Here is a 16,697-nt window from a genome sequence, read left to right on the forward strand (position 1 = left end):
CACAATGCAAAAAATCATGCAAATTCAGGTCAAGTGCTTCACATCAAACAGCAGAATCTGAGATCAGTGACTCTGTCTAAGATTGTCTTCATCATGGTTGTAAACAGTGGCTGTGATAGTTAATGTAGACTTTCTATCAGCTTGAACCAGTATGGCCATTTTCCTTTAACCCTTCTCATCAGCATTGTGTTTCTACTTGCAGACTAGAAGGGTTTTTTTTGCCCTTGTATTGTTGTTGTGCAAAAAATCCAAGGATATCATTTTAAACCATCCTGCCTGGCACCAACAAGTACCTCACAGTCATATTCCCATGCTGACATTTGATGTGAACTGAAGCACTTGACCTGATGACCTTATGTATTGCACTGCTGCCACAGGATAGGATTGGTTAATTTTCTGAATAAGCAGGTGTTCCTATTAAACTGACCAGCCAAGGGTATGTGACTGTTCTGTTTTTCAGATATGACCTGCATTATGATTTTTGATCTGTTCATCACATTTAACCTCTGTTCTTATTCTCTTCCTTCATTTTCTTCTTTTTCAGTATCCTGTTGGAGAAAACTTCTTCCAGTCCTTGTTTTCTCCTCTCCAGACCAAATTCTTGGACACAGTCAACACTCTATGTGGCAGAGTTCCTCAGGTGTTTCTGAAGCAGATCGAGAAGACCATGAAAGCCGCATTCGAGCAAAAAGTGGTCCGACACGCTCGGCCGATACACAGACAGCATCGCTGAACTGCACCGGATGCTGCAGTTTACTAAACGACAAGGAGAAGAGCTGATTCTCTAAAACCAGTGGTGTTTATTTTTTTATGGAACATGTGCAATACCAAGAACGCTGTGTGGTTTCTGGACCAGTGTTCTCTGTCTGGAAAGGATGAAGCACAGCTTCTTGGATAGACTGGGTTTTAAGCAGTGGTTATTATGGAAGAAATGGCAGCTTGATGAGGGGGTTGCTCTCCAAAGAACTGAACCATTTAATTAAAAGAGCAGTGGGGGAAAACAGTCCATAAGGTTAATACCTAGAAAGTGGGTATATGTTGAATAAATTTTAGCTGGATTTTTATTTTTTCTTCAGAGAAGTTAGTATGATATGAAGTGATGGAGAAAAAGTAACGTTTTTCTCTTACACGGCATAACAGAGTGACAGATTGCACATGCTATATTATTCGTTTGTCTCCTTATTGCAAAGAATATTAAGAGAACTGCCGAGCACATGCTCAGCAGACACAAAGATGTATTGAAAATGCGAAGCAGGGACCATTCTGTGGGTCAGACACAGGCAAGACCAGGGCGGTGTAGCACTTTGAATGTGCAGTGTTCCTATTCACAGATAATGGTGTAGAAGAAAGCAAATGCCAGTCAGTGTTGCCTGGGGGCAGCGCCGTAGAACTGAGTGACTTTATTGCCTGATAATGGGCCACTTTTATTCATTTCAGTAGTCAGATTGCGTTCACTGTTTTTGTCTCTCGGGAACTAAAATCCTGGTTTACATATCCACCCAGTCTACAACAAAGCCCTGCCCCGGTCATAAGCCATAAATAATGTGAAATCTGCATACTTTCCTGTGATCATAATGAGGTACATTTCCATTTTTTTGACATGACAGTATTATGATATAAACCACTACAATACAATATTGTCTGGTTTAAAAAACAAAGAGAAGACCCTGCTTGATTCTGTTTTTAGAGGGGTTTTTTTGTGTGAAATGCATGCTTCTAAAATTGGATACGACACAGATTTGACCTCTCCTAGGCTTCTACAAGCCATAAAATATGGCAGTAAAATTGCTTTTGGAAACTAATATACTGCTAATGCAGCAGCAATATTCCAAGACATTTGTGCTATTATTTCCATCTTGTGGCAAGAAGCGATAAAAAAAACCCCAAAAAAAACAGAAACTCGTCCAGGACCGTGTTTTTCCACTCTGTGCTCCTTTCAAGGTTGTGCGATGTTCTGCACATACTGCTCATTAATCATCATTCCCTTGAAGTGTGTTGCATACATAACATGCACAGCATTGCGTATGTGGTGCGCATCTTCAAGTCAATGTCCTATTGAGCGTTTCCAAAATCCTGCCACCTCCTTATCAGGCGGGGAACAGAAACTAGTGGGATCAAGCCGATGAGTAAATAATGATTTCATCTAACAACAAATTTAGAGAGAACATTTACATTACTCATTCATAATACAAACAATAACATGAGGTTGTGATGCTAAATTGTTTTAATGCTTGTGAGCGTGGTAGATGTGTGTTGGGGAAAAAAAATCCATCTTAAACGAGTTCCATATTATGCTTAAGTATCGATAATTATTATTATTAAAAATAATTTTAAAATAATATGAGATCTTCAGTGGCATCCAGGCCACTTTTTTTTTTTTTTTTTTTTGGTAATGAAATTCTGAATTAAACTTCTTTTTCTATTCATTTCACTGAAAGCTTTCCTACATTACCCACAATGCCATTTTGACTCACGTTTCATTCGAAGTAAAACAAATAAATAAAAATACATGGACGCTTCCATGTTCATCTTTACTCAGCAACAAGCTATCCATCAAACTATGATGTACGAGTGATGTATATTTTCTTCTCAGAACAGCAAACTGCATAGTCAGTGTTCTAGATTTAACAAGCGAATGTATCTCTCTTGATCTATCTAATGCAAACATATACAACATAACTCAAAGGTAAGAAGCAATACTTTGTTTACTTCTGATTCAAAGCGCAGTCATGTTAATGTGACGCCATTCCACAACCTGGAAAGAAGCTCATAGTTGAAAAGATTACCAGGAGTTAACAAATTGGGATTTCATGTTGAGGGGAAGTTTTCTTTGGATTTTCCTAGTCGGAGGTTGGGAATTACAAGTTGCCACCTTGAGTCAAATACAGCACTCTCTACCTGAAGTGTGGTGAATGCTGGAAAAGGGTGGGAGAAAAAAGAAGCTCTTTCACATTTGTTTTTAAGAGCCATTACTTCCAATACCTTTTCTCCTGTTCAACACAGTTTTAAGTGTTAATGTAAATACAGTACCAACTCACACATTAGCACCAGGTTAAATAATCACATTGTATTTAATGAAGGTTAATTTACTGTCATTGCTCTTTATATTAGGAATAACTGTACACCTACTCAATTAAGCAGTTAACTAATGAACCAATCGTGTGACGGCATGATAATGCATACAGTCCTACAGCTACATGAGCAGAAGACCACATCAGGTTCTATTCCTGTCCAACAAGAACAGGACCCTAAGGCTACAGTGGGCATAGACTCACGCAAACTGCACATTTGAAGACTGGAAAAAAAAAAACTAAAATCAGTCTGTGTCCATTGTAGCCTCAGCTTCTTGTACTTGACTGAAAGTTGTGGAATCCAATGTGATCCTCTGCTGTTGTAGCTCATCCACCTCAAGCTTTGTTGGTTTGTATGTACAGAGAGGCTTTATTTATAAAGCATGATTATTTCAGTCTCTGTATCCTTCTTGTTGGCTTGATACTAACCAGGCCATTTTCCTCTGAGCTCTCGCACCAAGAGGGCACCAAGAGAACCTGATGTTTTATTGTTTTTCATATTATTCTGTGCAAACTCTAGCAATTGCTGTTTTAGAAATTCCCAGGAGATCCTGGTTCCAACAATGCCACAGTCAGACTCACTGAGATAACACTTTTTCTTCATAATGATGGTGCATGTGAACATTATCTAAAGTTGTTACCTGTATCTGTATGATCTTGTACATCACAATGCAGCCACACGATCATGAGTAGGTTTACGGGTGTTCCTAATAAAGTGCTTGGTAAGTGTCTTTGCAAGATGAATTTTCCTTTAAGTAGTTATACTTAGTTTGGAAGCATACATTTCACATAAACTTAAAAAACGCACCAAAATTGTTTACCAAATTTTTGTAAACAGTGTATTTTCCCATGGTAAGCACTGACCATGTCAGATCACCAAATTAACTCTCTTCATAAACTTCAGAATTACAGAAATGACTCTGTCTCTATAAACTCTAACCTGCTAAATATCGTGTGATGCTTTTATTTCAATCCTTTATACTGGTGATTGATTGCTTATACATATTTTTATTTTGAAGGTCTGAGAAAATAGTGTTGTAAATAATATGACAATGTGACCATCAGCACAGTGTGCTTTTTCTTATCTGGGACTGGTTTCCAGCAGCACCCCACTGCTGATGAAGTGGAACATTCTGAAAACATACGATGCTATATATTTTTTGTTTTGTTTTGTTTTTCTTTGAAATCGGACTTGTCCATGCATGTCAGAAATGTCAGAAATAAAAATGCACAAGCTTTTCCTCGTCTTCTATTCAGGTTATGTAAGGTTATGATTGTAACATAGTCTTGCTGGAAATTCTAGCTTGTTTTGTCTAGCTGCCAAAAATCCAGGCTGAACTGATCAAACAAGGAAGTAGTTTCTGCTATATTCTACAGGGTATCCCAAACAGCTCCATACATAGGGGAAATGAACACTTCACCAAAATGTAACTTCAGTCATCCAAGGAAAGGCATTCCTAAAATCTAAACAATATAAATTGTAAACATTTCTGCAAGACATTTTGGTGTGAAGTGTTGGTTTTCTCTATGTATAGAGACTGTAGGTAAATTAGTTTTAAGAACATAAACCAACAGGAAGATAATTAGTAAAATATTAATGCTCAGTTTAGTTGAGTAATAAGGAAGCTGGAAAATAACTTCCCAGCTGGCAAAGAAGTGCTATCAGTTTGACTAGATCAGGCTGTGATTTGGCATCTGGTAGCTGATGAGACAATGGTGGATTTTTTTAGGAGTGAATAATTATTTTTCAAGCAGTTTTATCCTTTTATACACTATATTGCCAAAGGTTTTGGAACACCTCTCCAAATCACTGAATTCAGGTGTGTTTTTGTTTTTTTGGTCAGGGGTTGGTTTTGGCCCATTAGTTCCAGTGAAAGGAACTCTTAATGCTTCAGCATATCAAGACATTTTGGACAATTTCATGCTCCAACTTTGTGGGAACAGTTTGGGGATGACCCCTTCCTGTTCCAAAATAACTGAACACCAGTGCACAAAGCAAGGTCCATAAAGACATGGATGAGCGAGTTTGGTGTGGAGGAACTTGTCCTGACCTCAACCTGATAGAACACCTTTGGGATGAATTATAGTGGAGACTGCAAGCCAGGTCAAAACTGACCCCCCCACCCCCCTTTGCAGCTATAACATCTTGAAGGCTTTCCACAAGGATTAAGACTGTGTTTATGGGAATTTTTGACCATTCCTCTAGAAGTGCATTTGTGAGGCCTGGCACTGATGCTGGACGAGAAAGTCTGGCTCGCATTCTCCACTCTAATTCATCCCAAAGGTGTTCTGTTGGGTTGAGGTCAGGACTCTGTCAAGTACCTCTACATCAAACTCGCTCATCCATGTCTTTACGGACCTGGCTTTGTGCACTGGTGTTCAGTCATGTCAGAACAGGAAGGGGTCATCCCCAAACTGTTCCCACAAAGTTTGGAGCATGAAATTGTCCAAAATGTCTTGGTAAACAGATCAGTTGCTCTCTAAATAGTGTCCAAATGGGGGTGAGATTGTGTCCTGTGATGGGTTGGCACCCTGGGATGGGTTGGCACCCTGGGATAGGCTTCAGGCTCACTGTGTAGGATAAACAGTACATAAAATAAAATGAATGGATATATGGGTGGTACCTGTTTATCGCTTATCTTACCATAAACAGTAAGTGTTCTAAAGCACCAGAGTGGAGTGTTGAAGACTTCACTGTGACACTGACACGTAAATGTTTTCAACTCCGTTTATCATCACGCTAAGCTTTTACAGCTCTCGCGCTAGTCCTTGTGAATTTGCTGCATCAGATAAGCGCGCGCATGAATACAAACCTATGAGTTACGGTCAGGTCCGCTGTTCTAGAAGCAACCCCGCCTGACCAATCAGATTCAAGCATTCAACAAACTAGTGGGGTCTCGATTGTAAACGGACCAATCAGTGAGTGCCTTGAGGAACACACGCTGCAGCGTTAATCAGTGGAGTAGTAATTAGAGAAGAGGTCAGGGCGGCGCAGGTTAGAGTATGCGTACTACAACACCGGCCGCTTTCCACTCGTGACGTCACGCACGCACGCCATATTGAATTTTTTTTCCGCTTTCCCCCCTCAACACAGCAGCCATTAGCACGTCGCTCCGTGGTGGATTTACACGCTCGGAAACATGGAAATTGACACCCTTCTAGAGGCTCTAAAAGGTTCTTATTATTGTTTACTTTATTTATCGAGGCAGACCGGTGGCGTGGAGGCACGAGCTAATGGCTATACAGCGAGTGGTGTGGTTAGCTTCACGTTAGCACGACAACTTAGCTCACTCGTTAGCGCTCGCCGCTAACTTCTTCGCGTTGAGATTTGACCTTTCGCTTGGTCAGGAGTTAAATTCGCGATTAATGGTATAGCGAGTTGAGTCCTGCTGAGTTTTCGCCTTGTGAGTGTACACAGCTAGCCAGGTTAGCGGTTAGCTGCTAATTGGTAGCCATTCCGGTCTTAAGCAAGTCTTGGGACGCGAGCTAGCTAGCTGCGCATTACACACTTTAAAGTAATATATTTCTAAGTCGTCCTAATGTTTTACTCCATGTGTTTACGCGGTGTCCGGGTTGTCTTGTCTGACTTTTACATGGCGTAACTGAGACATTTCTAATCTTTAAGACAACATTTCAAATGACTGAAGCCAGTAATACATTTATTCTTATTGTGAAAGCCGGTAATCTGTCAGTGTTTAGTATTTAGTCAAAGTAATGTAAACTTGTGAAAGTCTGTACGGTTTAAAGTTGTTTTGTTGGTATACACTTTAGTTCAAGCCATGATGCTGTTACTGGAAGAACAGTGTGTGAGTGAAGTGCTGTCCCTGTGTTTCTCTCTGTTGTCCTCAGATTTCGAGAAGAAAGGGAAAAAGGAAGTGTCTCCTGTATTGGACCAGTTTCTGTGCCATGTCGCAAAGACTGGAGAGACCATGTAAGTCATGCGGACAAGCTGGAACTTAACTTTTCTAACAAGTAGAAAAATCGCATCGTGTAGAGAAGTTTGTCAAGTGAATGTGTTTCAGAAATCTGCTCTCCTTACTTCATTTGTATATATGGATTGACTGTGTGTGTGTGTGTGTCTGTCTGTAGGGTCTCATGGTCGCAGTTTAAAAGCTACTTTCTGTTCAAACTGGAGAAGGTTATGGAGGACTTTCGAGCTTCGGCACCAGAGCAGAGAGGACCTGCGAACCCTAACGTAGAGTCTATCCCGTTTGAGGAGATGAAAGAGAGAATATTGAAGATTGTCAACGGATACAACGGGTGAGTAGACTTATCCAGGGATCGGCAAATCACACGTTCATAGAAAGCTCCAGTGTGACGATGTTTCAACTGTGAGATCTGACGTTTTGTCCTTACTTCACATGCCAGAGATATTATTTGCGTCTGGTCAGCATATCTATTTTCTATTCATATAGTTATACAACGGGCATGGTTAGCACATTGGCCTTGTACCTCTGCAGTTGGGGGTTAGAGTTTCTTCCCTGTGCTTCCAGGGTTTCTTCCAGGTACCGTGGTTTTCTCCCCTGTCCAAAGACATTGTTAGCTGATTGGGATCTCTAAATTGTCCGTAGTGTATGTATGGGTGTGAGTGTATTTGTGATTTTGCTCATCTTGTGCATGAGGCGTCAGTTACTCAAAAATCAGTAAAGCAGAATTGCAACAGAACGTCTGCTTGGCTCCATGCCCAAACTACTGATTTGACCACCCCTGCTTACTGTATTGAGCTATAATGTGAAATGAATTTTAATAAATGTTTTAAAAGTGGAAGCTGTAGAAAGATTTGTGTACATAAAAAAAAAAAAAAATCCACATTTGTGCCAAGGAGTACTGTTTTGTTTTGGCGTTATGCAGTCTTTTAATAGTGTTCTACTGGCATGCTTGATTTAACATAAGCCAAAAGAAATCACACAAGACCTATCCTAAATTCCACATAAAATTGATTTTCATCTTTTCAACATCTTTCATTTCCTTCATTTCAGCTTCATTCCTGAATTTCCCCCATTTTCTTGGTGTTTCTCTTGTTCTCCCCCTTCCGACTTCCTCATTTTTTGCTTCACACATGGTTTTAAATCAACCATGTCAAGAAGGAGATAAGTGATCATAAAGATGTCCTCCTTTTTGCTGATACTGTATTCGCTTCTGTTCACAGATGAGCATTCATGCTGTTTTTCTGAAAATTGTATTCTGTCTTGTCCTGGCTGAATTAGTATTCCTAGTAATTCAGGTTTGCTTGTGTTCATACTTAACCTGTTACATGTAATTCTTGCATTAAGGTTCAGGTGGAAAAGGAGTTATGCAGGAGGGTAGATTGGACATCCTTACCCCTGTGAAAATATGTACAAACTGTGTTTTGTTGACCAGTTAAAAGGACTGGAGAGACATGCACTGTGAGGATAAAACAGGTGGTCAGACAGTCGATTCTTTAACATGCTTGGAGCTAAAAAAAAAAGATAAAATAATCAATTGCATATTTTATACTAATCCCTTTTCACTTAATGCTATCCCCTAATGCTGCGCATGATGGTTATAAAAAAAAAAAAACTGGTGGACTGGACTGATTTTTTTGTTGTTGTTTAGACGAATAATTTGTTTTTTGTTTTTTTTAAACACTTAAGATATTGTAAAATCTTAAAGCAGACAGTTGAAATGATATGAAAATGAAACATTAACACATGCTTAATAATGTGTGATCTACATTTTCCCAGGATTCCATTCACTATCCAGCGCTTGTGTGAGCTACTCACAGATCCCAAGAGGAACTACACAGGAACAGAGAAATTTCTCAGAGGGGTTGAGAAGGTGAGAATGGACTATACTGTTGAATTTAAACATGTTTGTTAGCATTCAGAATAGGACACACATTAGGGTAGTGATATCGAACCAAAATAAATATATTTTCCATTTCTAATCATCCAAACAGTTCACTGTTTATGCAGTTGCTAGAGAATATAGTACATGACAGATTCAGGAACTAATATAATCCAAGTCTGCCTTGATTCTCCACATGTTCTGTAAGAATGATGTGCTTCATCAGGGGTGTCCAGCCTCATCTAGAAAGGGCCAGTGTGGAAGTTGGTTTTCATTCCAGTCAAGCAGAAGCCAAAGATCAACTGATTAAACAGGTGGAATCAAATGAAGTTCCTGTTTAATTGGAAAGAAAACCCCCATTCACACCAGCCCTTTGCATATACAGTCTTATGCAAAAGTTTAGGCACCCCTTGATAAATAACAGATTTTGAAAAGATGTTAACACAGTCTCTTGGAAATGGAAAAAATGCACAATAATTTCAGCAAACATTGATGCATAGTTACTTCTTATGCCATAAATTGAACAAAGATAAAAAATAAAAACATTATTGTGGCACTGTGCAAAAGTTTGGGCACCCTACATAATCAGTACTTAGTAACACCTCCTCTGGCAGATATCACAGCTTGCAAACACTTTTTATAGCCAGCTAAGTCTTTCAATTCTTGTACTTGGGATTTTCTCCCATTCTTCCTTGCAGAAGGCTTCTAGTTCTGTAATATTCTTTGGTCATCTTGCATGCACAGCTCTTTTAAGATCTACCCACAAATTTTCAATGATGTTTAAATCAGGGGACTGTGATGGCCATTCCAAAACCTTCAGCTTGCGTCTCTTTAGGTATTCCATAGTGGATTTCGAGGTATGTTTAGGATCATTGTCCTGTTGTAGAAGCCATCCTCTTTTCAGCTTCAGCTTTTTTACAGATGGTGTGATGTTTGCTTCCAGAATTTGCTGGTATTTAGTGGAATCCATTCTTCCCTCCACCCGTGCAATGTTTCCCGTGCCACTGGCTGCAACACAACCCCAAAGCATGATAGATCCACCCCCATGCTTAATAGTTGGCAAGGTGTTCTTTTCATGAAATGCTGCTCCTTTTTTTCTCCAAACATGCCTTTGCTGATTGTGGCCAAAGAGTTCTATTTTAACTTCATCAGTCCACAGCACTTGTTTCCAAAACACATCAGGCTTCTGTAGATGTTCTGTTGCATACTTCTGACGTTGGATTTTATGATGGGGACGCAGGTAAGGTTTTCTTCTGCTGACTCTTCCATGAAGGTCTTGTCTGTGCAAGCATCGCTGCACAGTGGAACGGTGCACCACCACTCCTGAGTCTGCTAAACCTTCCTGCAGGTTTTTTGCAGTCAAATGGGGGTTTTGATTTGTCTTTCTGACCAGCATACGAGCAGTTCTCTCCGAGAGTTTTCTTGGTCTTCCAGATCTCATCTTGACCTCCACAGTTCCCCTGAACTGCCATCTCTTAATTACATTTCTCACTGTGGAAACTGCAAGCTGACAACGCTTTGCTATCTTCTTGTAGCCTTCTCCTGCATTGTGGCCATCAATAACTTTCATTTTCAGAGTCTTACACAGCTGCTTAGAGGAACCCATGGTTGTTGAGTGTCCGCAAGTGTGTGCACAAGGTTTGAAGAACCTAAGTAAAGTATTTGTAAAGCTTTGAAATTGGCATTTACTAATGACAGCTGTTGCCATGCATCAGATCTAACGAGCTGATTAAGGTCTGAAACCTTGTAAAAAGAATCTGAGACTCTGGAAATCTTAGAGTGCCCAAACTTTTGCACAGTGCCATAATAATGTTTTTATTTTTTATTTTTGTTCAATTTATGGCATAAGAAGTAACTTTGCACCAATGTTGGCTGAAAATATTGTGCATTTTTTCCATTTCCAAAGAGAGACTGTGTTAACATCTTTTCAATTAAAAAAATCACCAAAATCTGTTATTTATCAAGGGGTGCCTAAACTTTTGCATAAGACTGTAAATACCTACTATTAAGCGCAGCACACTTTATTACGCAAGGGATAAAACACAAGAGTTGTGTGTTCCTTTACCACTACAAAGTTGATTTTCCCATAAAAACAGTTCCCAATGTGTTATTTCTCTTGTATCTATTTGCCTAGCTTTATTTTTGTTATGATGTACATGTTTAACTTTTTATTCATTTATGTTGCATTTAATGTTGTGGAACATCCAAAAGTTATCACATTGTAGCAACTATAGACAGTTGATCCCTTATTAGCATTTGTTTTTTAATGTTTTTTTGTTTATAAGACAGAAAAATGGAAAGTGGTCCATTTTGAAAACTCGATGTTGAGAAACTTTAAGCAACTGTTTTACACTGGAAACACTTTTTTTCAAAAATACTAATGAAATGACTTGTTACAGGAACCCTAACTAAATCAACAATTGCACACTTAATTCTCTTTATGAGGAGTGGCATGTAAAGCATAAGTTATATTTGTATTGAAACAATCATGTTGATATGGACCTGTAATTCGGGTTAAGTCCCACTACTGTCAAAGCTGTTCTTATAGTCTGTATCATTCTGAAATCTTGTTTTATGTAGTCTAGACCTGAATTCCACAGCCTTAACATATAAAAACCTGTCACTTGGTCATTTTTAGACACACCCAACATATTTAAAGCATATTTTTTCAGAGTAAAGCTGTCACTTATTAACCAATATTCGAACATGATGTAAAAAATTCACTATAATTAGAAACTGAATTTGCCTATACAAATATTAATGTGCAGCCTTAATACATTAGACAGCTTGTAATTTTATTGTTTAGCATCTGATCCAGCAGTGGGCGCTCTAAAAGTTTTGAATGTCCTCTTTGACCGATCAGTAAATTAAGCCAATGATGTAAAAAAAAAAAAAAAGGAACATAACAGCAAGTGGCAGAACTGCCTTGAGCAGACAGTTATAACCCCAGATCATCTAAAAAGGAACATGTGGAAGTATTTTGGGTTTGACACCATAGATGGCAAGGTTACGGTCAAAGATAATGCTGTTTGTTGACTTGCACCTCCACAACAACCAATCTTCAGGCTCCCCTATTGACTTACCACCCTAACAAGGCAGCAGATATTTGGACAAAGGCACAAATGATTGGAGCATTGCCAAGCATACAGCCTTGTATGACTGCATATTATTCGGTTACATTGTATGGGGTGTTAATAAAATGATGAAAAGTATGTTGCAATAGCCTTTTTTTTCCCCGGAGGGGGAATTTGAGTATATTAGAAAGAAATTCCATGACCTTGGAAATTCATTCAAAAAAAAAAGTCACCCCCCCCTATTGCAGAGCCTAGAGCTTAGTACCTAGAGCCCATGTGATCACACATTAAACTATTCAAAGTGTTTATATGTTGTGTATTGAAGGAAAAGAGTTTGAATGACTTGCCATTGTGTTATTTTTGTGCTTTGTCTTTTCCTAGAATGTGATGGTGGTCAGTTGTGTGTATCCCAACTCAGAGTAAGTACTATCAATTTGTGCCACCTAATCTCAGTAGTTCTGTTCATATACAATAGTGATGGGTGCTAATAGAGGATTTTTCCCCCCAATTCTCAGGAAAAACGGTTGTAGTGGTGTTAACAGAATGAATGGAGTCATGTTGCAAGGTAGCACATCCATATTCACAGAAAGGTAAATTAGGCTATGCATATTAAAATTCTCTCTATCAGAGTAAATACTATGGTTACTTATTAAGCATTTATTATTAATGAATTTAATTTCATCCTGTTTCTCAGGAAAGTGAATGGGCCAGGAACGCCACGGCCATTGAGCAGAGTGAAAATTTCCACATCTAGTTCACTGGCCACAAATGGTTTGCTGGACAGCACAGAAAACAAAGATGCAAACACAACACCTGGCCACAGCAAACCTGTCTGGTATACTTACTTCTCTTTCTCTTGTTTTAACCTAGTCTGCCTACTTCTTTATTGTGCAGGTTTTCTCTAAATAGTTCTTTGAAGCTAGCATTGATGTTCTGCTTGTTTTAGCTACATACTAAAAGGTCCAAGATGTATAAGGTTATGTGTGGTTATCTCACACATTGACCTTTTTCTTTTGTTTGTTGGTATTAAGCTATGTACTATAATAGAGGTATTGCCGTTCAACGATTTTTATTTTTTGTCAGGCTTGCATTTTTAACTCTTAAGCATTTTGTTTTATGTATGGTTTTCAGTGATGTGCCTGTGTCAGGCCTTGGATCTCCCTTGAATAGCTGCATTAAGAACAAGCATGCAGATGAGGAAGAAAACCCAGAGGAAGAACAGCAGGAGGTGAAGAGGCTCAAGTTCAGTGAGGAAGGAGGTGAGGATGAGGAGGAGGAAGACACTGAAGGTGAATCGGATGACAAGACCATTCAATCTGAGGAGGTGTCTGGTGTTTCGGGAAATGCAGATTCGCCATCATCCATGACGCAGGAGGAGAAACATGAAGGGCATGAGGAAGAGCGGGAGGATGCCAGTTCAACGGCATCTTGTGAGGACCAAGGTATCACCTGAAAATGTTTAGTTCTATTTTTTACCTGTTATGTGTTTGTCAAAAAAATTTATGAAAAAAAGTCAATTAATTGGTAATTAAAAGTGAATACATTTGATGTTGTTTAAGCAAGATTCTTATACAGTCAAAGTATTAAAAAGGTTAAGTTGCTGAAGCAGGCAGATTTATCAACTGAACATACCGAGAAAACTGAATGTTTTCCTAAATAGTTATGAATTAAAATCTTAATATAAAAATCTTAAAATTAGAAATCTTTTAATGAAGACTTTTGAGCTACTGGATTTTGAATTGTTTGATTATCAAGTGAAATCATTTTTCTGTTGTGCCTCAGAGCAAAGTACAAGTCTATGTTTAAACCGTGAATCCAAACTATTTCTTTTGTGTTTACAGAGCCATCTAGTACACAATCCGACTTTGCAGAGAGGGAAGTTCCTTCCGGTTCTGCCCAGGAACCCAGTGACATGGACCAGTCAGAGCAGACAGCTCCTGCTTCCAGCCCTGAGAGGCAGGAGGTGGAGGAGGAGTCTAGCGAGCCGGACAGTAGCAGCAGCAGCAGCAGCAGTAGTAGTAATGAGCTTGCTGCTGGCCCTGCCGCCTCTTCTGACTCCACCCCCAGTGGTGCAGACTCACCCACAGAGGGCAGAGTGGAGATGGGGGATCTAGACTTAGAAAACACAGAAGAGCCTATGGAGCAGGATTAAGGCGCCTACTAAACACAGACTTTGTAGCATAAACAACAACCAGCGTGTGGAGATTTCAGAACACACTAACAGTAACAGGATGGACTCTTTAACTGGGGCCAACAACAGCCTTTTGGTCCAGCGTCACCTACTTTTTCCAGCTTTCTTACCTGTTATGGGTGGACACACTATGCTGGTGTACATATGTGATGATTTTTTTTTTTGTTTTTATTTTCTTTTTAGTTTTGTATCGAAGGTTTTAAACTGGAAGTTTTTCATTCTCTTTCACTTGCACCCTACCTTTAGCACCACTGAATGCAGTTGGTCTTTAAAAGTTTTTCCCCCTTCTGTTCTAGTCCAGCAGAGCGATTGTGGTCTCTCACTTTGATATATTCTGTACATGCTATAGATGTGTGAGGGTTTTGGGGTTTCTTTTTCCCCTTCAGTTTTTTTTTTTTTGTAGTTCATTTACACAGACTTTATCTCCAGATCAGTAGAATTTCTCCTTTCTTATGCAGTTTCTCTAAGGACTCCAAAGCAAGGGCCATAATTATTGGTTCGTATTCAGGTTATTTTTCCTCCCACTTGTGTTGGGCTGTTGGTTAAGGGTTGTGCTACATCTGTCAGATTGTCTGCATATGGACCCATGTAGAAATGATTAGCTGATACACCCCCATCCCCACATGTTGTCCCTCCCTTCCCTTTTTTAAACTCTTGCTGTTACACCCTAGTCTGTAATGAAGGAAAGAGTTTCATATAAAAGGTACATATACTTAGTGGAACAGATTTCAAGTGAATGATGAATTTTTTTTTTTTTTTGGTTCACAACAATAATTTATATGAACATTTCAATGAATCACTCTATTTTTGAGAAATTTAGATTTTTTTTTTTGGATGCCAGTCTGAGCACTAGTCAGATTGAGCTAAAACTGTGTGTTTGTGAAAGTGAGAGTGTGTGAGAGGCGCTCATGTCTATACCACACTGTCTCACCAGTTACAACTGACTGCCTCTACTGCACCTGTACTGTTTTGATATTTAGAATTTTTAAAGTTCGGTAGTTTTGTAGAGCATTGTGTTCACTGCTGTTTGTGGATCCATATTATTGTAAGATCTTTGTGTATACTGAATGCGTGTGCTTTCAATGCAGTATTCAGGTGAAGCAATAAATGTTCTGATTTTAAATGTGCAAATGAGGTGTTTTTCTTATCTTATTTTTTATTGATTAAGGTTTTCTACCTTTTGTTTATATAATGCCTTGTCTTTGTAAACAGTGAACAGGAACTTCTGCAGTACAAACACATGAACTAAAATAGTAAAGATGACTCATGCAAAATGGTCCAAATGTTTCCACGTATTTACTCTTCTGAACAAATAACATGTTCATAAACTATTAATGTTGCTTTCCAGTTGATTTTGTAAAAATTTACATTGCACATTAAAATCACAGCTATTTAAGATGATGTTTGTCCTGTTCAGTCATGAGTCCGTCTTTTACTGACTGAAAAAGTGTTAACGCTGTGTGGGTGTGTGTGTGTACACCATTCAACCATAACATTAAAACCCCTGACCTGTTAAATCCTTATCCTGGTACAGTGGCACCTGTCAAGAGGTAGGATATATTAGGCAGCAAGTGAACAGTCGATTCTTGAAGATGGTGTGTTGGAAGCAGGAAAAGTGGGATGTCTACATGACCGGGTCAGAGCATCTTCAAAATGGCTGGTCTTGTGTGGTGGTCCCAGTATGCAGTGTTAAGACCTACCAAAATATGAAGTCAGTCATGGGTACCCAAGGTTCATTTTTATGTTTTCATATCTAAAATATGAAACAATATATGAATAAGCATTACAGTTCAAAGTCTCTTTATTACACCTTGCTGGCAAAAAACAGCTAAAAGGCATCGTTAATACTATATAAAATTTGACCAACTGGAACTTCCCTACAAATGGTTACACAAATAGTTAAATCTGGGAGCTTGGGCCATAGTTCAAAGTTTGCTTGTTTGATATACCCAGTAGTTGCAGATGCTGAGTCACCAACCTGCCCAGTGTCACCAAGTGGAGATGCTCTTCAAAAGGGCATACAGCCTCACCTGGCAGTGTTTGCAGAGATGCACATGCCTCCTTTTCACCCACTGGACACCAGTCTTGAGAAGAAAGAAGCTGCTGTTTTCATCCATGGGACAAGCCAGAGTAGCACTGATTGCTGGGAGTGGGAATGCAATCCTGGGTCTCCCCAGCTAGCCCCTTAACAGCTGGAACTGGGCCCAGGTCTAATTGTGGCTAGGGAATTTTCTCCCCCAAGATGCAGGTGGATTAGGTGCCCTAGGCCTCCTTTGCACCACTGATCAGCAATCAAAAAATCCAATACTGGTGGCATCAGGGAAAATGCACCCGGGACCAGGGGACAGAACCTTTTACTACAATGGCACCTCTTTCTGAATTCTCCCTGGTGTAGCTGAATGATGACACTCTAAGGCATGCCTTTAACCAGGTTTTGGTCATAGACACTAAAGAAATGTGGCCAGGAGTCACCCTAACCTATCATGACTTCAACGTTATTTATGATGGGTTAAATAGCCTGAGCTGTAATACTGGAACTGGTGAATCTGTAAC

The 16,697-nt window shown here is 39.3% G+C and overlaps 2 protein-coding genes across 2 annotated transcripts in view; both read left to right on the plus strand.

Moving 5' to 3' along the window:
- gxylt2 (glucoside xylosyltransferase 2) overlaps window positions 1–4,310 on the plus strand; it is a 29,105-nt gene extending 24,795 nt beyond the window's left edge. Inside the window, exon 7 of the mRNA XM_058403632.1 lies at window positions 545–4,310. Coding sequence (XP_058259615.1) covers window positions 545–733 — 189 coding nt within the window. The 3' untranslated portion in view covers window positions 734–4,310. The remainder of the gene's footprint in view (window positions 1–544) is intronic.
- Window positions 4,311–6,084: 1,774 nt separating this feature from the next.
- ppp4r2b (protein phosphatase 4, regulatory subunit 2b) lies at window positions 6,085–15,540 on the plus strand. Its single transcript, XM_058403741.1, has 9 exons — window positions 6,085–6,245; window positions 6,921–7,002; window positions 7,161–7,331; window positions 8,777–8,870; window positions 12,335–12,372; window positions 12,469–12,543; window positions 12,648–12,788; window positions 13,085–13,395; window positions 13,795–15,540. Exons 1-9 carry the CDS (start codon window positions 6,212–6,214, stop codon window positions 14,103–14,105), a joined length of 1,257 nt encoding a protein of 418 aa, XP_058259724.1. The 5' UTR covers window positions 6,085–6,211; the 3' UTR covers window positions 14,106–15,540.
- The last annotated feature ends 1,157 nt before the right edge of the window (window positions 15,541–16,697 follow it).

This window comes from Hemibagrus wyckioides, linkage group LG11, assembly GCF_019097595.1.
Source record: "Hemibagrus wyckioides isolate EC202008001 linkage group LG11, SWU_Hwy_1.0, whole genome shotgun sequence".
NCBI lineage: Eukaryota > Metazoa > Chordata > Actinopteri > Siluriformes > Bagridae > Hemibagrus > Hemibagrus wyckioides.